The following is a 24,726-nucleotide window of genomic DNA, read 5'->3' as shown; positions in this document are numbered from 1 at the left end:
TGCAGTGTACCAGTCCTGAATGTCTCAGAGTCTCTCTCTCATTCAATGTCAGCTAAAAGCTGTTATCTGAGCCTGTGTCATAAGTGAGAATAAGTTATTTATAGTAAAGCACAGTGTTTTAGTTGAAAATCGTAGACACAGAGATGTTAAAACAATCATTGCCATTCAGAGGGCAATTTGTATTTGTAAATGTTTTAAAAGTAAACTGAATGACTTTAAAGAAGTCTTTTAAATAATAATGCAGACCTTAAACGATAGAAGTGACGTTTTGCATTAAGTTTATTTTAGGACCAGTAACTTCTTTGTCTCATTTTAGTCTCCACCATGGAACAGGGCCGATGGCTCCGGCTACAGATGTATATGTACACCGAATAGACGGATGTGAACTAAATTCACTGAATCTATGCAGTGCTAGGTTTCTGCTTTTAACATGTTTAAAGGATTTTAATGATGAAATGCTGCTGTTATTAACCTGTCTCCCTGTGTTAACACTATTAGGCAGTCCAAATGGCTCTGGTGACTCTTGAATGTGCCTTCCCTAAGCTCCAGAAAACAACTGAAAACTGAATTAGTAATGGGAAGAGCGGTTACCAGTGTGCACGAAGGTGATTTCTCAATGACGGGTAAGATCTTCTTTGGCCAGACAGAAGGCAACCTAAGGCAGGGGGTCACCGCAGACACTGGGCATCTCCTGATGGGGGGTGTTTATGTGAGATGGGTATGAGAGTGGAGCAGATTCTGTGAGGCCAGCAGATTCATTACACCATGAAGGGGAGATGCGCTGTGAGAAGTTACGGCAGTCTGACCCAGAAATGTGAGTTCCTCTATACCACTCACCAGAAACCGCATTGATTGTATGGCTTGTTTTTCATTGTGACAAGTGTCTGTAACTATGCCAGGGGACGACACCCTGAAGAGAAAAAAATTAAAGATAAATAGCTAACGGGAATGGACTTTCAAAAGCCAGCTGATTCCATGAGGTGATTGCCATTATTTGCTGCGGAGACAGTAACAAAACTTAATTATATGAGGGACATGATGCTGGTTGCCATATGGGCAAGTAAAATGTATAGAAGAGTTAATGTTGAGCTAATATGTCTATAACATTGTTTTAACTCCTGAAGGTCGTTAGGCATGGTGGTGGCTAAAGATGAAGACAGCTATGTAGATTGGAGAAAAGTCTGGATAACAAAGGTGAATGGTAAAAGGTTATTGTAATGAATATAATATTACATTCTGTATAAATGAGAGTCTTAATAGGATGTTGAAAAGATTATTTGTTTATAGTGAGAGAGACTGCTTGAGTGGAGGAAGGGATGGTAACTGTGTCTGTCTTTTTGTTGTCGGCCTGCCAAAGCAAGCTGAAGCAAAATAGTGATAATGAACCAAAACAACCCAGCTGACTTTCCTAAAATCAAATGAATAATGAACAGACATGCATTGAAACTGGTTAAGAGACCATGTAAAATTAGGTAAAAGCTACAATAAAATGTGAAGTTTAAAATCTTACTTAAAATTTAAATATTTTTAGAGATGATATAATGAAAAGCGAACATTGAAGATGAACAGTTAAAATATGTGTCTAATATGAGTGTGTGTGATGGTGACTGCACTCTATGTTGTGTATGTGTTAGTTTGGGGTACTAATACTCCGTCTGAATAGTGTGTAAATTGTGTCATTAGCTACTAGAATGTGTTAAGGCAAATTACAAATTTTAAAGAAGCTGTTAATTCTGAGTCATTCTGATGAAAAGATGATGCAGAACATGGAACGAGCTTTAAATGGATTAGTTGTCCAGCTCTTTCTGCTACTGGTAATTATGAATCAATCTATGGATTAAAAGCATTTATGTAAATTGGATTTGTGAAGTTGTAGAGCGCCGTCCATCATGGGTTGAGATAAACTAAAATGTTATAGATTTGAAGGCAATAACAAAGTGACATATTGGCTAAGTCAATATCAAATTATCCAGAGAGTCCTTCACATTTATGAATATTGTGAACAAAAGGGGGAAAATGTTGTTTGACTGACATTGACCAAGTCTTTACAGCACGACCTGACCTGACAGAAACGATTGATGACTTTGAAAATGTTTGTAGATGACTGGCATAAGAGATCAAACAACAGGCCTGAAAACCAGGATACACTGTAAAACTGAGGGCCGTTGTCTTCGAAACACTCTGATAAGAAGATGTGATTGTTACTTTAAGTAATATTTTTGTTTCAAGAGGCAGAGAAAGATGTCTGAAGGAAATTTGTCTGAAGGACAACGTTTGGGTTAGTGATGATGGCAAACTTTATTCAAACACCATTATGTTAGATTGATGCAAGAGTTGAATCATTGCATCAAAAGGGGGATGGTAACAATTGCCAAATATGGCCAAAATATGGTTTACTAGGGGACAATATATGTTGGGAAGACACTGAGTTTGACTGGGTAAAAGCCTGGCAAGAAGCCATTCTTCTCCTTAACAAAATTGCTGTCTGTAAGTGTATTTGCAGGACTGTTTCAACAGGAAACACCAGAGCAGATGTGGCAGCGTAGGCCGCGGCAGCACACTAGACAAAATAAACTATATGTATTTTACTATCTGAAAATAACCTCGACATTTGTTTTTCTTTACAGAGCATGCAGACTTTAATACAGGGCAGAGTGTGTCCAATAAGATAATGGCTATGGATGAATTTGACTAACTATCCTGGCCTGGGTTATTAGTGTGGCAGAGAGAAACAGGGCCACACCTGGACAGCGCATATCTTAAAATTTTCCTTTTGCAGGATGTCAGGATGGATTGAATCAAACAGAACTGATTCTGTTCCAAATGTATAAATGTTGTGTTGTTGACATGAGCAAAGTGGGTTGAAGGTTTTTCAGAGGAAAATAACTCTGAGTGCTATTAAGTGAGCAAGAAATTATTTAGAGATAAGATGATTTGTAAAATGAGAAGAAACAGAGTTGAATTGGACAAGTGTTGAGAATAAACTTGAAATTCTTTAAGCATATCATCAGCAAGGTGAACAAATGGTGAAAATTCCACAGGTCACACCAAAGGGGAGGACCAGCTAGACAAGTGGTCACTAACAAAACCTTAAGGTCTCCATTCACAGATCAAAGCAGGAGATGGTTCACTCCAGTGGGGGTGCGTTGTGATCTAAGGAGCAAATCGGGTAATGATCAGAAAACGGTTGGAGAGTGGGACACCTGGGTCGAAGCCTCTCACCTTAGACTACACCGACAGGCCTCAACAATCAAATATGAGGACAACGTGAGGGGTAAAAGGCTTTTGCTAGTAACAGCCTCCCTCACCGACGAGGGAAAGACTACGGCAACGACTCGCAAAGAGTCCCCCTGGTGAAGACGGGATGTCCATGGGGCAAACGAGATGACCAACACACCTGGAGGAAGATGCTTCAACTAATGGTTTGAGTTTAGCAAAATAATTTGTTTTTGTGATGATTTTGATGATTTTATTTGATTGAATCAAAATATGGCTAGATCAAATGATTTGATTGGTTAAAGATTCATTAGAAAATATTTCAGGTAAATTATAGGGATTATTATTGAAGAAACTTGATTAGGCTTTCCATTAAGGGTAAGAAAGGCCGATCATTGGAAAATCTGTATGGTAATAAGCTAAAAGATGGTCCGTAATGGAAATATTTTAGTTAATTTTGAATAACTACATTGGTTAAAAGAATGGATAAAAAATATAAAACCTTTTCTGGATAGATGTATTAAATATGGTGTTAAATAGAGCTTACTAAGTAAAACCATTGGCTGAATCGAGTTAAAAGTTAAGAAAATATGATTAGGAAAATGGAGGTGATGTATGGAAATGGGCGTGGACTGATGGTAAATGGATAAGATTGGTTAATCTTTGGGGGGTTGGGGGTACTGTACTACCAATTTCAGCGATAGGATTATCAATATTGTTATGTTTACCATGCATTATAATGTGTGTCTCCAGCTCAGTACAGAGACTGGTTAAAGCTGGGAGTCTGTTCAATAGGTTGAACAAAATATGATGATACAAGTAGTGGGAGCTACTGTAATGTGTTAAAGTGTATGTTTCCTTTTCTTTTTCTTTCTTTCTATGAATGTTTTTGATATGAACAGAAGGTTAAAAGCTGTGGTTATCCGCTATGTGATGACGTACAAAGAGAGGGGTTGAAATTAGGGATTTTATTCTTCTTTTATTTCTTTGTATTTCTTAGACTGTTGAAATGCCATGTGGGTTTCAAGATGTGTAATGGTAACCAGAGATGAAGAGTATAAGTGTGATGATATGACTTAAAATTTGTTCTATTATTTTATTATTATGATTGGGTAATCTGAATGATAAAAAGGGGGGAATTGTAGTGGAAATTTTAATAGTCATTGATCCCAAACAGGTATCATAAGAGAAAGAACCTATTCAATGTATAAAAGTATATGTGTGTACGTGCTTGTGCGTGACGTTTCAGGAACATATGGGACAGGACCTCTGACCTTAGAGACGGTCAGTTTGGCCAGTTTATTTCAGTACCAGTTTGTGTCTTTTAGTAGAAACTGAACAGCAGTAAGGACCTTATCTGGGTGGGTGAAAGGTACAGCGGGTGAGGAGGAACCTTGAAAACAGTATAAAGGCTGTCTCATATCTTCCTGTGGGGTGTCACTCTCTTGCACAGCGTAACTTCTGTGTACTAGACTGAACCTATTCTTGCAAGAATAAATACTTTTCTTTTTATTAATTTGACTCTGAGTGTCTCTTACGCAGTGATGATGTTTAACAGAATTTTTGCCACAACAGCAACTAGGTCACTAAATCACAAATACGCATAACTCTTTCTGTGGCTTGTTTGGAACTATTGTCATTGGAAAAATCGAGCAAAAACAGAAAATATTTGGAATATTAGGCTATGTCTAAATGTCACATCATAATATTCACTCTTTGTTTACTGAACTGTTTTATAAAATCATTATCACATTTGCAATCGCGTCAATATTCTGGAAATATTTTTTTAATATCATATGTTATAATTATGAAAATAACTCATACTAGGGCATTTTTTTCCACCACATTTTGAATTTGGGGTGCAATATTAATTCTGCTGGCATTTTGATAACATCTAATAGATGTAACCCCTGATAACATCTAACCCTGCTTTAAGAGAAACATAAAACACGACAAAACATTGACAGTTTTCTATGTTGTTTTTTGTCATTGGAAAGAACAACATATTTGGCTTTAAAGCATGATTTAAAAAGAAATGTGGAAAATGTTATACAAAACATATGACATCATTAATTATCATTTGAATATTGACAACATTAAGCTACATTTGAAAACATAATTGTGTATAAAGAGGCATGCTGTTTTGACCAATATTCTCGATTTAAAGATAGTCAAATTAACTATAACAAACAGGTAAACCAATCACAACAGACTGAGTCATCTGACCAATCAGAGCAGAGTAGGCTCTCGGTAAGGAGGGGTTTAGAGAGACACAAGCTATAGCTTACTTTTAGACGTGGTGAATGAAGTTCGACTGTTCGAGGTTGTGATGGTCGTCCGATATCCCTTGCCAGTTATTATGCGTACAGCAAATCTTCTTGTATGAATATAGTCAATTTCTAGTGTTTATATCCAAAAAGAAACGATGCTGGGAGATGTTTTTGTATTTACCGCGCTCACCACGATGTATGTTTTTTCTGGGCTTGTGCAGTGTCACGCAAACGTGCAGAATCTGATGACTGGCGTCAATGATTCCGTTGCTTTCATTTTGATCATCAATTGATGTTGCGATGATAAATGTATATCAAGTCATTCTCGAGTCATACAGTTCAAGTCAAGTCAAGTCTCAAGTCATTGGATCTCAAGTCAAAGTCAAGTCGAGTCATTTTCTTAATTTAGTCAAGCAAGTCTCAAGTCCTTAAATTTGCGACTCGAGTCTGACTCGAGTCAAGTCATGTGACTCGAGTCCCCCATCTCTGGTTATAACTGGGATCCCAGTTAAAGATTCAATTGAAGAGCTGATGGGAAACATAAAAAAATGTGAAAATAAAAGAAGCCAAGCATCTGAAAATGAAAAGAGATGGTGTTTTGAGTGATAGTTTGTCAATATTGCTAACGTTTGATGAAAACCGACTCCCTGAGAAGGTATTTATTGGATTCATGAGCTATAATGTCAGGGTATACATCCCTCCTCCATTGAGGTGTTTCAATTGCCAAAGGTATGGGCATGTGGCTGCTGTGTGCAAAGGGAAGATTAGGTTTAGTAAGTGCGGAGGAGAACATAAGTATGGTGAATGCGAAGAAGGGGTAACTCTTAAAAATGTTGCAATTGTGGTGGCGATCACAGTGCAGCGTATGGAGGATGTGAGGTTTATAAACGCATGAGAGAAGTTCAGAAGATGAAAGCAGAGCAAGGAATGTCCTATGCAGAAGCAGTGAAGCAAATCCCTAAACTAATCCCTGAGGCAAAATGGAAGGAGAGTGTACAGTATCTTGAAAAAATTCAAGAAGACACTCTGATTGTAAAGAAACTGGATTTTGTGCTTTTTATGGCAGATGTTATTAATGGAGCTGCACAAATAAAAAGTAGAACAGATAGGATCAGGATCATAGTTAAATCAGCCAAAACGTTTTTGAATGTGCAAGGGTTGGAATGGGGGAATGTCGTAGATTATCTTAATTAATCAGAAGATAATACCGTCGAGGAGTCATCTCAAGATCAGTCATGTTAAGGATAATTTTAATGGTTTTAAATATCATCCGATGGAATGCAAGGAGTTTGATTTCCAATGGACAAGAATTTAAGAAATATGTTGAAGATCTTGAGGTAAAACCAAATGTTATATGTTTTCAAGAATCTTGGCTGATCCCAAGGTTAGACTTTGGTATAAAGGGATATATGTCTGTAAGAAGGGACAGGGAATCTGGTAAAGGTGGAGGGGTAGTTAAATTCATTCAGAGGGGGCTCCAGTTCAGGGACGTAAGGAAAGGAGATGATTTGGAGTATATTATTGTTGAAGTTTGGTCTAAAAATGGTAAAATAGTGATTATTAATATGTATAATCCATGTAGACAGTTGGAAATGAGAAAACTTGAAGGAATTTGGAAGGAGCTGTCTGGAAGAATAATTTGGTGTGGGGATTTTAATGCGCATAGTACACTGTGGGGTGATAGGGATGATGGTAATGGGATTGTCCTAGAAGAGTTTATGGAGGAAGAGGGGTTAGTTTGTCTAAATGATGGATCTAACACTAGGGTAGACTTTTCTAGAGGAACAGAGTCAGCAATAGATTTCACTATAGTGACTTCCGGTTATGTCGGGTTGCTGAACGGTCACGTTTTTCAACGCTCTTGGATATTCCTGTTTTAAAACCTTTATCTAGACCCGATAACCAAAATAAATGTTCCTGTTTCTTGACGGTGGCTCTGCAAAACAGTCAGCATGTCTTCACGTCCGCAAAGAAAAAGAGATAAAAAAGATAATACAGATTCGGCTGTCGACGACCTAGGACTCACGTCTGAAGCTGATAGCACTCCAGTTGGCGCCAACACTCACACCGAGACTGATACTCCACCCGATAATAGCATAATTCTTTCAGCTATAAACGGTTTGAAGAGTGAGTTTCGGTCCCAATACAAGGAGGTTCTGGCAGTGATTAAAGAAGTTAAAGAGGATTTCTTTACCTTCACTGAAAGACTTACCGAAGCGGAGAGCCGAATCAGCCAAGCCGAGGATGACATTAGCGGCCTTCAAGGAAGGGTTGTTAAACTCGAAAAATCCGCATCGGATCTGGACTCTTCTCTTGACATTGCAGAATGTAGAAGCCGGCGCTCCAACATTTGGATTTTGGGACTTCCAAATGGAATCGAAGGAAATAATCCTGTTTCGTTTTTTGGAAAGTTGGCTTCCACAGCTTCTAGGTGCGGATACCTTCCCGGCGCCGGTGATCATTGAGAGGGCACACAGGCTACCCAGTAGTGGCAAACAAGCTGGTGGAAACGCATCGTCAAGGCCAAAAACAATGATACTGAAATTACTCAACTATGCTGACAAACACAGAATACTGAGAGCAGCCCGGGCAAAAGGTACAGTGATGTTCCAGGATCACCATATTATGTTTTTTCATGATCTATCGTCCGAGGTGTTAAAAAAACGAAAGCGATTTCAGGAGGTAAAGCTAGAGCTTCGAAAGAGGAAGATTAATTACGGGATGATTTTCCCCGCCAAGCTTCTGGTTATCTTCGGAGACCGTTGTCATTTCTTCGACTCTCCTGAAGAAGCAGGCAAATTCATCGCGAACTTGCCAGAGGATGTTCGGGAAGCGGAGCAGCCAACGTCTGAGTAACTCATTTGTTCTTTTTGACACTTTGCATTAAAGTTTAATCGTCCACTTTAGTACTGAACTTTTATTAAAAATTTTGTTGGACGCTTAGTCTGAAAATGCCCTATAAAACGTAAGGTTGGGCTTTTCTTATTGTTTTCATATTTCATAAAAGGTTGGCTTTGATTTGAATACTAAGCAGAATCATTAAGTAAGCTGATTTTCTTTTGGTTAATAGGTCATAATACTTGGCCGTTGAGAGCGTGCGTTTATTATTTTTGTTTTTGACACTATTCTTTTGTCTTTTTTCCTCTTAATTCAGTAACCTAATAGCGTTCCTATTAGAGGACCGCAACAGTACGTAACTACAGTTCTAGTCGAAGAAAAAGGGAGTTTCGCCGTGCATCTGTGTGTTCTATCTAGTGCATGTGCTGGGGATTGTGCTGTTGTTGTGTTTTTTTTTTTTTTACTACTATACATTTATACTTGCATTTCAGTTTTCTGGTACATCCTTGTACTTTTACAAAAAGGTTACAGGGTGTTTATTGGAACAAATCATTAATGTTTGGACTACCAAGAATAATTAGAATATTCAACTTTGTTGCAAATGTCAGGGGATTCTAGTCTTACATTGACATTTTGGAATGTGCGGGGGCTTTTTAACCTTACTAAATTGAAACAAGTGATGAACAGAGTTAACTACCTCCATCCTAAAATAGTATTCCTACAGGAGACAGGGCTAGCCCGAAAGGGAGAACCGCGTACTGGATGCCTGCCCCTCGAAAGCAAACCGAAGGAACGGTCTGTGTCAAGGAAGAATGGAGACATGAAAGTAGGCGTCCTTCAGGTCGATCGCAGCAAACCAATCCTGGGGCATTATGCATTCGAAAACGCGTTTGGCGGTGAGCATCTTGAACGGCATCCTGTGAAGGGAGCGGTTCAGCACGCGCAAGTCCAGGATTGGCCATAACCCACCGGTTTTCTTGGGGACAATGAAGTAGGGGCTGTAGAAGCCGGACCTCATCTCGGCTGGAGGGACAGTCTCGATTGCACCCTTCGCCAGTAGGGTTGCAATCTCTGCTCTCATGATGGGGGCATAGCCACCGACCAAAGTGGAGCGGACTCCCCAAGCGGGGAGGAGACCGTGCGAACTGAATCGCATAGCCGAGCCTGATGGTCCGCGCGACCCAGCAGGACAGACGGGGGAAGCTCTAACCAGGCTCCCAGGAACTGAACCAGCGGGATCATGCGAACCACAGGCGTCCCCCCCGGAGGGGCAGCGAAGCGGAGTAACTGGCCCAGAAGTGGACGGCATAGCGGTTAGCAACCGCATAGCAACAGTTAGCAACCGCGCCCTGGCAGAGGGGGCCAGGGGAGGACCAGGCTGGTCGTCCCGCGGGGGCCTGCTCTGCCAGGGGTTCTGGCGACAGAGGGGGACAGGGGCGAAGCGGTCCGTGGACGGCACGCCGTGTCAACCACCTCTGGGACAGAGGGGGACGAGGAGAGCACGGCTTGTGGGCGGCGCTCTGTGACGTCCGAGAACTCTCTGTGCTCAGAGACGGGATAGTCAGTTCTTTGGAGAATAAGGATTCTTCCCCGGCCCTCCCCCGGGGAAAGGAGTGGTCCTGCTACCAACTCCTGGAAAGAACTGAGTCCCATCTCTGAGGAGCCCATCTCAAGAGCGCCGCTTAACCCGGCGTGTAGCGGGGGGCGGGGCTGGAGAGGACTGTGGCGTCCGACCGCGGCCTCCAGAGCCGACCCGGGTGAACGGGCGGGGTGGGAGCCGCGGGGGGGCGCCCTCGGCGGTGGGCAGACCGAGAGATCTGAGCGGACGGCGGGGCCGTCGGGACAGAATCAACCTCAGTCTGCTCCATCCCCGAGGAGCCCGTCTCAAGAGCGCCGCTTAACTCGGCGTGTAGCGGGGGGCGGGGCTGGAGGGGGCTGTGGCGTCCGCCCGCGGCCCCCAGAGCCGGCCCGGGTGAACGGGCTGGGTGGGAGCCGCGGGAGGGCGCCTTCGGCGGTGGGCAGGCCGAGGGATCTGAGCGGACGGCGGGGCCGTCGGGACAGAATCAACGTCAGTCTGCTCATGGGCGGCTGAGAGCTGTTGGGCAAGCCCTCAACTGCACCGCCGAAGAGGCCGACCTGGGATATGGGAATGTCGGGTCCGCGCGACATCCAGCACATCAGACAGGTTCAGCCACAGAATGGTGAGCATCACCTGATCCAGGGAGTCAAATGTACAAACTGCTGCAGGCATCAATGACATACCCCGTGGACAAAGTTGCAACTGAATTCAGACATCTGTCTCATGGATCAGCATTGACCTATATACCAAGTCGTCGGGTTGCCCTCCACCTCCACTGATCCCTACCCACCTTTTCCTCTCCCACCACAACCATGCAGTTTTTCAACATCTCTCAGTGAAAAGGAGAGCACTTTTTATGGTGGTATGACTGTTACACTCTAGGATTCCAAGGCATTAGGGGAAGAAACGAGGGGGCAGAGCAACGATAAGATGTGGCACCATGTTTGTTCCACGCGTTTGACTTCATCCAATTTTAAGAGGATAGTCTCACGAGTTGCAGACTTTAACAGCCTTGCCACCAGTATGCAGAAACAGAAAAGGTCAGTTCAGACACAGGTAATGAAGAGAGGGCTGTAACTGGAGCCAGATGCAGCTGCACAATATGAGCAGGTAACCAGTAATCACGTTTATCCTTGTGGCTTTGTCATAAATCCCCATGCCCCACATTTAGGCGCATCTCCTGATCGGAAGGTGGTTGACGGCACTGCTCCTCTGGGGTTACTTGCACTCTAGGACACTGTCTACATAAGGCCACTTGTTTCAAGTACCTTTCTGTAAGATCAGATGGTATGCAAAACCATCCATGAATATTATGGCTCGTTTCCACTGAGCGGTACGGTACGGTACAGTTCGGTACGGTACGCAATTATTTGCGTTTCCACTGTCAAAAGTTGTGAATGATACCAAAAAGCCGAACAGTACCGTACCACTTTTCAATAATAACCAACTGCAGAACCGCAGAACCATACGTCATAGCAGTGTGAGGACGACAGCGCTCAGAGACAAAGAGATCTGCAGAGACAAACTTTGTTGCACTATTTTCCTATTATCCCTGTAAAGCTGCTTTGAAACAATATGTATTGTAAAAAGTGCTATAATAAATTTGACTAAGTGAGAATTGTGACGAAGGCACTTGATCATGTATTGTTATATACAGTTGGATTGTATCACTTTGTTAGGTTACATATTCATGATTTGTGATTTCATTTGTTGTTGGCGTTGTATTTTACAGCGTTTCTTAAATTTTCTGACCATGAGAATTGCATTAATTGTATTTTACTTCACCTATAGAAGCAAATAACGATTCAGAGAGGTTCAGCACTACCAACTTTGGAGCAATGCATAACATGCTGCAGAAATTTTCACTGCCCTTTTTGTGATAGCAGTATTTTTAGACCGACAAGAGGGGACAAATTGAATAATGACATTAAAATCCACTTTAAAAAGGCTGTTGTTCATGGAGGTTTGAACATCTGGAGTTATTTTTTAATATACAGTGGCAATAGATACTACTTTACATTAATGCATTTGGCAGACGCTTTTCTCCAAAGTGACTTACATTGCATTTCAAGGTAGGCCTAGTCCCTTTGGAATTAGATGATTTTCTGCATGATTTAGCCATAAAAAATGTATTTATCTTCATTAGCGTCTAAAGGTTACACAAACAATGCACACTGAAACTTAAGCTAACAAAACACAAAAAATGTATATATATTTGTGTATTTGTATTTAGTTATAATAATATGTCATATCTATGAAGGCATCCAATTAAACATTTAAACACACAACAGGGATAAGTTTGGGTAGGGTTGGAGTTACACTCTGAAGCACAGGAACTGAGTGTTTCCTTTTTTTCCGTCATATTTCACATTTCATCATATAATTGTTGTGTATGGTCTATGAAAAAAAATTGTTGTTTGGGTATTAAAAATTATTTTCAATTAAATCAAATGTTCAAACGCTCAAGCTTTGTTTTCATTTTATTATTTTTGGTTTTGTTTTAAGCTTTGTTCAATTTACATTGTTAGTCATTTGACTCAACAAAGCAAATGGATAAAGTATAATATTACCTTTTAAAAACCGATTGATATTTGTTAATAGTACTAGTAGGCTGTAATGTCTTTTGTTAATAGGACAGAACATAATTCTTATCTGTTATACTATTTGATATATCTTTTCAATTAAATCGTTTAAAAAAAGTCTTTATAATAACGTTGTTTTAAACTTTAAAACGTTCCAAAACACGAAAGTTGCGCAATGCCTTGCCGCGCCCACTTTCGGCATCAGACTGTTAGGCTCGCGCTGTCGTCCTCACACTGCTATGACGTATGGTTCTGCGGTTCTGCAGTTAGACCATAGAGAGTTAGACCTATCTCCCACTTTTGGGTACCCTTCCGTTGGGGTACCTAGCACAGTGGTAAGGTACTAAAGGGTGGAGCTAGACTCACTGCAGAACGCTGATTGGTTGACAGAGTATCATCACTTGCGCGTGCTACAAGGGGAATGACAACATAAGAAGCGCCATTTTTTAATATACAGTTGGAATATAATACTACGGTTCCCTTTCAAGGGAACTCGAGCTGCGTCAAACGCTGTGGGATTCCCCACAGCGTTCCCACAGCGTTTGACGCAGCTCGAGTTCCCTTGAAAGGGAACGTCTCGGTTACGTATGTAACCCTAGTTCCCTGATAGGGAACGAGACGCTGCGTCATTCCACCATACTCCCGGCATTCCCGCTAGCGCTTCCTTCAGGCCTATAAGCTGTTGCGCTTGTGTTTATGGGGTGCTTTATAGTTTCCTGATCGATGAGGTCACCCGCCTATGACGTTCCATCTCTCCATTGGGCTGATTCCATACGTGCTTCATGACGCACAACGCAGGGGCGTTCCCACAGCGTTTGACGCAGCGTCTCGTTCCCTATCAGGGAACTAGGGTTACATACGTAACCGAGACGTTATTCTTTCACGAAATGTAGTTTTAAGAGTTTTTGAGGCGAGAATGTAGTTGTTTAAAGCAAAAATCTGCGGTTTATTTATAATGATTTATGATAATTTGATCCATTCCAGGGATCACTGGGTGCTCGGCGCTCATGTTCCCCGCCTGGAACAGCCTTTCCTCGGCTAGTCGTTCTGACGTTTGCCACTGACTCTGTAGTGGTAATTCGTCTTGTGTATATCTAACAGGTTGTCTTTGGTCTCGTGAATCGATAATTCGTTCCCTGGCCAATCGTTTTGGCTGAGGGCTAAGTGAAGTTTCATATATTTAGGCTATAACTTTTCTGTTGTAACGTTAACGTAAGACTAGCGCTGAATTCGTATATTTGACTGAATTGTTTGCTTTATTTATTATTGTATAGCTTCTTGTAACGTTACCTTTTACTTATACTTATATAATGGCTATTATTGATAAAACTGAAATTTAACAAAAAGAGATAGGGTTGAGTTTTGTGTTAAACATGCAGTGAATAATATAATCAGGTCTATACATTGCCTGAACCACATTTGTGTGCCTATACTGTTTAAAATTTATTTAAATGAAAACAAAAAGAGGCAGAGTTGTGTTTTATAACATATTTTGTTTTATTGTTGCCTAAAATGTACATGCAGAGCGAGCTGAGTGACGCTTTCACGAATGCGCTGTTGCATTTGGAGAATTACCGGACTCGTGTCCTCAGGAGTCCTTCTGCTGAGAACTTTACATAGTTGGTATTGAGAAATGCCTAATGTCGGCCGAGGAGCAAGGACAAGATCAGGGGCCTATACCATGAAGCCGGTTTAGGTGGCTAGCCAGCTATGTTTCAGTTTAGTTTGCGTCAACCCTGGGTTTTAGGGACCATGAAAGTGGTTTGGCTTTTAGCAGTGTTCATCGCCATAGTAACTTACGCTCTACGGCTAACCTGTTCCGGGGCAGGTTTTGCTCTAGGTAAGAGGTTGAAAACTGAACTTGGACCAATCAGCTGTGAGCAAAGTGACACATGTCTGATGTGATAAAGTCACTCCACCTGTTTGTACTCCAAATTAAAGGTCACTACATAGCAAATGATTTTTAAAGACAAAATCGTCTGGTTTATAGTGATGCTTATTTTGAATAATACATTTGTATGATTTAGATATTATTTATGTATTATTATACCCTTTATCAATCACACATGTACAATTTTAGTTCATCAATTATTATTGCGCAGTTTAAATAAATAAATATATAAAGGTAATATATATACGCTTTAGCATCAATAGATGAAGCTATAAAATGACTACATGTGAGCTTAAATGTTCAATTCTCTCTATACCTTTATCAGCTGTATAAACTAACTTCACAACTTTTACTTGCACTGATATACAGTAGCGAGACTATTTCTTTTAGTTGTCCTCTTTCATAGACAGCTGTTTATTCTTGCTGTGTAAGTTTGTTTACATTCTTACTATTTTAATACTTTTATTTAATAAGTGAATTGCGCTGCTTCTCTCACGAGAAATTATTCTCAGTTTCACTCTTTCTCAACATGTGATTGGCTGTTCGCTACTGATGTCACACTTAAACTCCTAAACTCAGGATCAAAGCCTGGGTTGACAGAGAAAGTTGATGATCAGCATCATGGTACCAACAAAGCCTGGTTGGATTGGTTTGGTTTTGTCAACTCTAAACTAATCCTGTAACCCTGAGTTTGTTCAACTACCATCATGGTACAGGCCCCTGCTGTATGCCATCCATTGGTGTTTACTTTTTAGTATCTGATTCCCATTGGACAAATGGGAATCACAGGGATCCTATGGAGTGACTTCTATGTCAAATCCAGAAATTACTTCCACCTGGAGCGCATTCATTTTTACGAAGAGAAATGGGGCTCAAAAAGAACAAGTCCAACTTGGTTTTTACTAACTACTGGCAGCCCAACTTGTGCTTATAAACCCAGGAATACCACACACTTACTCCTAACAGACATTTGGTGCACTCATTAGATAAGTATAAGTAAATATAATTAAGTAAATATATTTACAGTTTTAGAACAACTCATTCTTACATTAAAGAAACTGAATTCCACTGATTGAACAAACAGAGTTTTATTTATAAATGAATTAATTTAACTGTATATAGTCTAAAGTATGAAAGAAATATATATGTACAGTTTTAGCAAATCATTTCTACATTAAAGGGTAACTAAATACTAAAACAACTTTTTTTAGTTAATTATCTGTAAGAATGGAGCTTCATAAATGCTGTTCATTGATTCGAGTACATTTTTTGACATTTGGGTATAAAGTGTTTTAATTTTCAAATATATGGTGTAAAAACGTCTGAGTGCTGCCCTCTTCAGGTTAAACGGAAAGCTCCTGCAGTAGGGGTACTCTCTGACGTAGAACTTTAGAGGCTAAAGTTAATCCTCTGGTGTCGACAAACGTGCCGGCGTAATAGTAATAGTAGCCTAATAATAATCCTGGAAAAAATTACCTCAAAATGACTGAATATAAGAATAATCGGATGCCGATCGCGATGCGGGAGTTAAGACCGCATTTTGAGCTGGTGTCCACAGACAATTCACCCTCCTCCACTTCAGGTGAAGGTGGGGGAGAAAAGTTCTCGACTTCAAATGACCGCTCTGTTGCAAAGCTACTTGCGTCACTCCATTTTAGCTAGTTTGACAGCAGCTGTCACTGCGGGTCTCAGAGGCACGCCCCACCCAACCCCACACCCCACCCCCGCCCAGCCCCGCCCTCGGTTCTTCCCCTCTATCTCCGCTGGGCTCTGCCCACTTTTCCAGCATTTGTCAAATTTTGCCAGTGGGTGGAGTCAGGCTTTGACCGGGGGTTTAGTTACCCTTTAAAAGCCAATGGGTACAAAAATATATATTTTTAATTGTATACATTTGTTACAGTGTATATTTTCTATCTTCTGTACAAATTATAACAATAAATCTAAGTAACAACATTTAAATAACTATTCTCGTTTATGTATATTTTTGTTTAACCTAAAATGTATGTTTTTGGAATTAAAGGAATATTTCACCCAAAGATGAAAACTCATGCAATCCAAGATGTAGATGTTTTTCCAGTTTTATCCATTGGCGAGTAAGTGATGGAATGCTACATCTCTCCAAATCTGAACGATGAAGAAACAAACATCTTGGATTGCCTGAGGGTGAGTACATTTTCAGCAAGTTTATAACCCCCCCCAATATTTAAATCTATGCATTACAACCCCCCCATTATTTATACCATGATCACAATATCAGGAGGCATACCCAAACTTCAACCCCCCCCAGTGTTCAAACCAAATCTACGCCCTTGGGGACATGTGTAAGTTAACTCAGGTTGGGGAATCCTGGTGATGTTCACTATGCAACATTAAGTTATGTAATTCCGTTTTCACAATGTTTTTGTGAAGTTGCTTTGTCTTATATCCACACATTTGTGTGCTGGTTTAGTTAAGAGACCATCAAGCTAGCGGCTAATTCAGGAAAGCAGCAAGTCTAAAGTTTGCACCCTTAGTGAGCGGAGCGAGGTGTGTATTTGGCTCCATGTATAAGAGAATGAAAGGCTTTAAGGCTGTAAAATGCTCTACATTGACTGTTACTGGAAATTGTTTTGTTGTGTATCTTGTGCCAGGAAAGTTGCATGTGTTTAGTGAGCAAATTATTGTTTTATGTTATTTTTTTAAAGTAGCTTTGAGGGTCATTTGATGTCCATTGCACATAATACACAAATGCATGATGATGCACTGTAAAAGGAGTGAGGATTTATTTGTAAATTTGTGTTATGCCAAATGTTCATTAACCAGCTTTTTGTGTGTTTACTTCTTGGTGCTTATGGTTCTAGAAGAATAAAAATCGATTGCACCCGCTAGAGAGTCTCTACCATTATTAAGGAGTCAAGAGCTGCTATAAAATGTGTTTTGCTCAGTCTCTCCTTTCCCGTAAAATATCACTGATGAAACTCAAGAAAAATTCTCTTTTTAAGTGTATTTTTTTTCCACAGTATTTCTCTGCTCACCCTCATCATGAAGGTTAGCTGTTGCTTTTTCACAGCCTGTCTGTCACCCCTGCTGGACTGCTTTGGTGATTGGGTCACGTGATTCACTCACAAAAGCGACTGTCCTTCAGCTCCTATCAGTAGTAGGTCATAAACTCACTTCTAATGGGCAGAACTCAATGAGAAATTTGTTTTGGTTTTTTTACATTTCTTTGATTCGCAGAGCACAGAGGACCTTTAGGAACATTCGACAAATCCTGAAAGCAAAAAAAAAAAAACTATTCAAAGCAACATCATTCGTGAACTGCACATGAAATGCAAGCAAACACATAATTCAGCCAATCCTATAGAGTAATGTCATGGGGAGTAAATTATAATCGGCAAAATATTTCAGCCACATTTTATTATCATAGTCCGAGAAGAAATTAAACTGAGAAGATTAATATTCACGGTACTTCACAGCTGAAGACTTCTTGGACAAAACTGGACCTCAAAAGAAAAGCCTCCTGTCATCCACAAGACAATAGTTGACAAACCAAACCATGAAACTCATTCCAAAAGACAAAATTTATTTGTTACACAGAATCTTGACTCATGTCAAGTTAAATAGACATGAGATGAAACATAAGACCCTACAACATCATTCTAGCTAAAGGTGGCGTTGACAGAACCGGACCCCTCGGAATAGTCCTGGCTGAAGGTGGCGTTGAGAGAAACAGACCCCTCAGAATAGTCCTGGCTGAAGGTGGCGTTGACAGAAACGGACCCCTCAGAATAGTCCTGGCTGAAGGTGGAGTTGACAGAACCGGACCCCTCTGTATAGTCCTGGCTGAAGGTGGCGTTGACAGAACCTGACCCCTCAGAATAGTCCTGGCTGAAGGTGGCATTGACGGAACCGGACCCCTCAGCATCATCCTGGCTGAAGGTGGCGTTCACAGAACCGGACCCTTCAGCATCATCCTGGCTGAAGGTGGCGTTCACAGAACTAGACCCCTCAGCATCATCTTGGCTGAAGGTGGCGTTCACAGAACCAGACCCCTCAGAATAGTCCTGGCTGAAGGTGACATTCACAGAACCAGACCCCTCAGCATCATCTTGGCTGAAGGTGGCGTTCACAGAACCAGACCCTTCAGCATCATCTTGGCTGAAGGTGGCGTTCATAGAACCGGACCCCACAGCATCATCTTGGCTGAAAGTGGCGTTCATAGAACCGGACCCCTCAGCATCATCTTGGCTGAAGGTGGCGTTCACAGAACCGGACCCCTCAGCATCATCTTGGCTTAAGGTGGCGTTCACAGAACCAGACCCCTCAGCATCATCTTGGCTGAAGGTGGCGTTCACAGAACCCGACCCCTCAGCATCATCTTGGTTGAAGGTGGCGTTCATAGAACCGGACCCCTCAGCATCATCTTGGCTGAAGGTGGCGTTCACAGAACTGGACCCCTCAGCATCATCTTGGCTGAAGGTGGCGTTCACAGAACCAGACCCCTCAGAATAGTCCTGGCTGAAGGTGATGTTCACAGAACCAGACCCCTCAGCATCATCTTGGCTTAAGGTGGCGTTCACAGAACTGGACCCCTCAGCATCATCTTGGCTGAAGGTGGCGTTCACAGAACCAGACCCCTCAGAATAGTCCTGGCTGAAGGTGACGTTCACAGAACCAGACCCCTCAGCATCATCTTGGCTGAAGGTGGCGTTAACACAACCAGACCCCTTAGAGTTAGAATTGTCTACAGAGAGGGAGAAAGAGATTTTTTTGTTTGTTTGTTTGTTTTTTGCTAATAGCAAAAACAACCACCATGTAAATGGGTTAGTATAAAATCATTACCTTTGTAAAAGAGAATAAATTATGAAAGATCTACAAACCTTTTTCTCCAACTACTCTCCCAACATCACTCAAGGAGAAATTTAAGGATCCATCTTCGACTACGCAGCTGAATTCTGAGAAACACATTTGACATTTAAAAAAAAACAGACAAGTAAATTTACTAAAAGCAAACAAAAATTAAACTCACCATGCCATACTAACTGGTGATAAAGAAGTACCAAAATAGTAATTTTAATCAAACCCATTCTATAACAAACTGAGCCACTAAGAAAACCAATTCAACTGCAGGTTAAAGTCTCAAACCAAGGCCTTTTAAAAGGCCAAACAGAAAACCATTTGTACCACCTGGATGACTTGTTAACTCATTATTGGGGCAAATCTGCTAATTAATGAGATCAATAATTAATCAATCACTCACCATACTAGCTGATTGCCCATTCAGCACAGCTGTGGAGTGTGTGTCCTGGGGCCGGTGGGTCTTGGTTGGTGGAGCGGGCTGGTTGATCGCGAGTGTGACTGCCATCTGCTGCTGGACTGGAGTTAATTGTAGGAAGTGGGGGATGGATGAATCTGAGTGTGGGTTTGGAGAGGAAGGTAGGCCAAAACGCAAGAAAAATAAATTTAATAATAAACTAGATGATGAGGATATGGATATGTCTGTAAGGAAGGAAACATATAAGGTATTTATTTCCATAGTAAAGGAGGCAGCATCTTTTTCTGATTGGAGTCCTATCCAGCTAATGAAATGTGTGCATAAGGAGATAGGGGAAGTAATGAGTGCGAAAAAATTGAGAAATGGGTCACTGTTGGTAGAATGTATTGATGAGGAACAACAGAAGAAAGCAGTTAAGATAAGAAAGATGAATGGACAGGGAGTGAGAGGTGTAATAGCTTGTGAAAAGGAATTGATCAGAGGAGTTATAACTGGGATCCCAGTTAAAGATTCAAATGAAAAGCTGATGGGAAACATAAAAAATGTGAAAATAAAAGAAGCCAAGCATCTGAAAAGGAAAAGAGATGGTGTTTTGAGTGATAGTTTGTCAATATTGCTAACGTTTGATGAAAACCGACTCCCTGAGAAGGTATTTATTGGATTCATGAGCTATAATGTCAGGGTATACATCCCTCCTCCATTAAGGTGTTTCAATTGCCAAAGGTATGGGCATGTGGCTGCTGTGTGCAAAGGGAAGATTAGGTGTAGTAAGTGCGGAGGAGAACATAAGTATGGGGAATGCGAAGAAGGGGTAACTCAAAAATGTTGCAATTGTGGTGGCGACCACAGTGCAGTGTATGGAGGATGTGAGGTTTATAAACGCATGAGAGAAGTTCAGAAGATGAAAGCAGAGCAAGGAATGTCCTATGCAGAAGCAGTGAAGCAAATCCCTAAACTGATCCCTGCGGCAAAATGGAAGGAGAGTGTACAGTATCTTAAAAAAATTCAAGAAGACACTCTGATTGTAAAGAAACTGGATTTTGTGCTTTTTATGGCAGATGTTATTAATGGAGCTGCACAAAAAAAAGTAGAACAGATAGGATCAGGTTCATAGTTAAATCAGCCAAAACGTTTTTGAATGTGCAAGGGTTGGAATGGGGGAATGTCGTAGATTATCTTAATGAATCAGAAGTTAATACCGTCGAGGAGTCATCTCAAGATGAGAAATGTTAAGGATAATTTTAATGGTTTTAAATATCATCCGATGGAATGCAAGGAGTTTGATTTCCAATGGACAAGAATTTAAGAAATATGTTGAAGATCTTGAGGTAAAACCAAATGTTATATGTTTTCAAGAATCTTGGCTGATCCCAAGGTTAGACTTTGATATAAAGGGATATATGTCTGTAAGAAGGGACAGGGAATCTGGTAAAGGTGGAGGGGTAGTTAAATTCATTCAGAGGGGGCTCCAGTTCAGGGAAGTAAGGAAAGGAGATGATTTGAAGTATATTATTTTTCAAGTTTGGTCTAAAAATGGTAAAATATTGATTATTAATATGTATAATCCATGTAGACAGTTGGAAATGAGACAACTTGAAGGAATTTGGAAGGAGCTGTCTGGAAGAATAATTTGGTGTGGGGATTTTAATGCGCATAGTACACTGTGGGGTGATAGGGATGATGGTAATGAGATTGTCCTAGAAGAGTTTATGGAGGAGGAGGGGTTAGTTTGTCTAAATGATGGATCTAACACTAGGGTAGACTTTTCTAGAGGAACAGAGTCAGCAATAGATTTCACTATAGTGACTTCCGGTTATGTCGGGTTGCTGAACGGTCACGTTTTTCAACGCTCTTGGATATTCCTGTTTTAAAACCTTTATCTAGACCCGATAACCAAAATAAATGTTTCTGTTTCTTGACGGTGGCTCTGCAAAACAGTCAGCATGTCTTCACGTCCGCAAAGAAAAAGAGATAAAAAATATAATACAGATTCGGCTGTCGATGACCTAGGACTCACGTCTGAAGCTGATAGCACTCCAGTTGTCGCCAACACTCACACCGAGGCTGATACTCCATCCGATAATAGCATAATTCTTTCAGCTATAAACGGTTTGAAGAGTGAGTTTCGGTCCCAATACAAGGAGGTTCTGGCAGTGATTAAAAAAGTTAAAGAGGATTTCTTTACCTTCACTGAAAGACTTACCGAAGCGGAGAGCCGAATCAGCCAAGCCGAGGATAACATTAGCGGCCTTCAAGGAAGGGTTGTTAACCTCGAAAAATCCGCATCAGATCTTGCCTCCGCTCTTGACATTGCAGAATGTAGAAGCCGGCGCTCTAACATTCGGATTTTGGGACTTCCAAATGGAATCGAAGGAAATAATCCTGTTTCGTTTTTGGAAAGTTGGCTTCCACAGCTTCTAGGTGCGGATACCTTCCCGGCGCCGGTGATCATTGAGAGGGCACACAGGCTACCCAGTAGTGGCAAACAAGCTGGTGGAAACGCATCGTCAAGGCCAAAAACAATGATACTGAAATTACTCAACTATGCTGACAAACACAGAATACTGAGAGCAGCCCGGGCAAAAGGTACAGTGATGTTCCAGGATCACCATATTATGTTTTTTCCTGATCTATCGTCCGAGGTGTTAAAACAATGAAAGCAATTTGAGGAGGTAAAGCTAGAGCTTCGAAAGAGGAAGATTAAGTACGGGATGATTTTCCCCGCCAAGCTTCTGGTTAGCTTCGGAGACCGTCATCATTTCTTCGACTCTCCTGAAGAAGAACTCATTTGTTCTTTTTGACACTTTGCATTAAAGTTTAATCGTCCACTTTAGTACTGAACTTTCATTAAAAATTTTGTTGGACGCTTAGTCTGAAAATGCCCTATAAAACGTAAGGTTGGGCTTTTTTTTTTTTCTGTTTTCATATTTCGTAAAAGGTTGGCTTTGATTTGAATACTAAGCAGAATCATCAAGTAAGCTTATTTTCTTTTGGTTAATAGGTCATAATACTTGGCCGTTGAGAGCGTGCGTTTATTATTTTTGTTTTGGACACTATTCTTTTGTCTTTTTTCCTCTTAATTCAGTAACCTAATAGCGTTCCTATTAGAGGACCGCAAGAGTACGTAACTACAGTTCTAGTCGAAGAAAAAGGGAGTTTCGCCGTGCATCGGTGTGTTCTATCTAGTGCATGTGCTGGGGATTGTGTTGTTGTTGTGTTTTTTTTTTTTTTTTACTACTATACATTTATACTTGCATTTCAGTTTTCTGGCACATCCTTGTACTTTACAAAAAGGTTACAGGGTGTTTATTGGAACAAATCATTAATGTTTGGACTACCAAGAATAATTAGAATATTCAACTTTGTTGCAAATGTCAGGGGATTCTAGTCTTACATTGACATTTTGGAATGTGCGGGGGCTTTGTAACCTTACTAAATTGAAACAAGTGATGAACAGAGTTAACTACCTCCATCCTAAAATAGTATTCCTGCAAGAAACACATTTATTGTCCGAGGAAGTCATTAAACTGCATAGAAGATGGCCGGGGCAGGTTATAGCAGCATCATATAGCTCGCACTCAAGAGGGGTAGCTGTGCTGATACATAAATCAGTCCCATTTCATATATTAAAAACTATTCGTGATCCATTAGTTAGATATGTTATAATCAGTGGTAGGATGCTCAACGAATATTGTAATCTTGTAAGTGTTTATGGCCCTAATACAGATGAACCAAATTTTTTTCATAATCTTTTCTTAATTTTGTCTTCCCTTCAAGGTATCTTAAAAGTTTCTGGTGACTTTAATTGTACATTCGATCCTAAATTGGATCGTTCCACAGGTATTGACACTTCACATTCGCAAAGTAGGAACATAATTAATCAATACATTAAAGACCTTAATTTAAGCGATGTCTGGAGGCTTCAAAACCCAACAAAGAAATAATTTTCTTGCTATTCCTCATCTTTCCGTACCTACTACAGAGTAGACTCCGTTCTTATTTCAAGGGATTTGATTGATTATATATCTAACTGTAAATATAGTAGTATTGTTTTATCGGATCATTCAGCATTATCACTGAAATATACTCTCAGAACCATAATCAAAAGCCCATCTAGATGGCATCTAAATATAAAGTGGCTACATAACCCTGATTTTCAGGATTTTGTTGGAAATCAAATTGAAATATTCTTTGAGTTTAATACAAACCAGATATCCGCTTCAATACGATGGGAGGCATTTAAGGCTTATATTAGGGGACAAATTATCAGCTTTACTAGTTCTAAGACAAACAGATCTGCCCTTAAAATGATTGAATTGGAACAGAGTATAAAGGACTTAGAAGAAGAAATTTTCAAACAAGATACTCCTGAACTGAGACATAAACTTTTGCTACTTAAAGCAGAATTTAATGACATTTCTACTAATAAAGCTGCGACTAATATAACTAGGCTAAAACAAACATATTATGACCAAGGAGAAAAGGCTGGGAGGTTATTGGCATGGCGAATTAAGACTCAACAAAATGAAGGGGGATTAACAAGATAGAAACTATAGATGGACAGAACACCACGATCCCAACTGAAATTAATAATGCTTTTAGAAAATATTATGAAGATCCTTATAAATCGACACCCCTGCAGAATACCCATCATTATAAAACATTAATGGACGAGATCCAGATACAGTCATTGTCTGAGGAAGACTCCAAAGTATTGGATCAACCAATTGAAGTAACAGATCTGAATGCAGCCATTAATTGTATGAATAGTGGGAAAGCACCAGGTCCCGATGGTCTACCTATAGATATCTATAAGATCTTTCATGACAAATTGATAACCCCAATGATTGACATGATAAATGAATCATTCAATATTGGAGAACTTCCCTCTTCCTTGCGTTCAGCCCTCATAACTTTAATTCCTAAGCCAGGGAAAGATCCTACGAAATGTGGCTCTTACAGGCCCATTAGTCTTTTAAATTCTGACACAAAGATAATTGCTAAAGTTTTACCCAGTAGACTTGATAAGTATTTACCTTTACTGATTGATCCTGATCAAAATGGCTTTGTAAAAGGTAGACAAGCTTTTCATAATA

At 40.5% G+C, this 24,726-nt stretch overlaps 1 protein-coding gene across 5 annotated transcripts in view; it reads right to left on the bottom strand.

The window, feature by feature from the left end:
- Positions 1 to 19,499, bottom strand: part of LOC143721239 (uncharacterized) — a 79,872-nt gene extending 60,373 nt beyond the window's left edge. For 2 of the 5 annotated variants that reach the window (XM_077211519.1, XM_077211521.1), the window contains exons 1-3: positions 19,385 to 19,499; positions 19,236 to 19,310; positions 18,081 to 19,099 (exon numbers count right to left, since the gene is read on the bottom strand). In XM_077211519.1, coding sequence (XP_077067634.1) covers positions 18,081 to 19,099; positions 19,236 to 19,310; positions 19,385 to 19,442 — 1,152 coding nt within the window. In that variant the 5' untranslated portion in view covers positions 19,443 to 19,499. The remainder of the gene's footprint in view (positions 1 to 18,080; positions 19,100 to 19,235; positions 19,311 to 19,384) is intronic. The other 3 variants (XM_077211520.1, XM_077211522.1, XM_077211524.1) reach the window with 3 other exon arrangements.
- Positions 19,500 to 24,726: the final 5,227 nt, after the last annotated feature.

Source organism: Siphateles boraxobius, unplaced genomic scaffold (genome assembly GCF_051911475.1).
Source record: "Siphateles boraxobius isolate OS27281-9 unplaced genomic scaffold, OSU_SipBor_1 65, whole genome shotgun sequence".
Taxonomy (NCBI): Eukaryota; Metazoa; Chordata; class Actinopteri; order Cypriniformes; family Leuciscidae; genus Siphateles; species Siphateles boraxobius.
The sequence above is the reverse complement of the archived record's forward strand: the minus strand, read 5'-3'. Positions and strand labels throughout refer to the sequence as shown.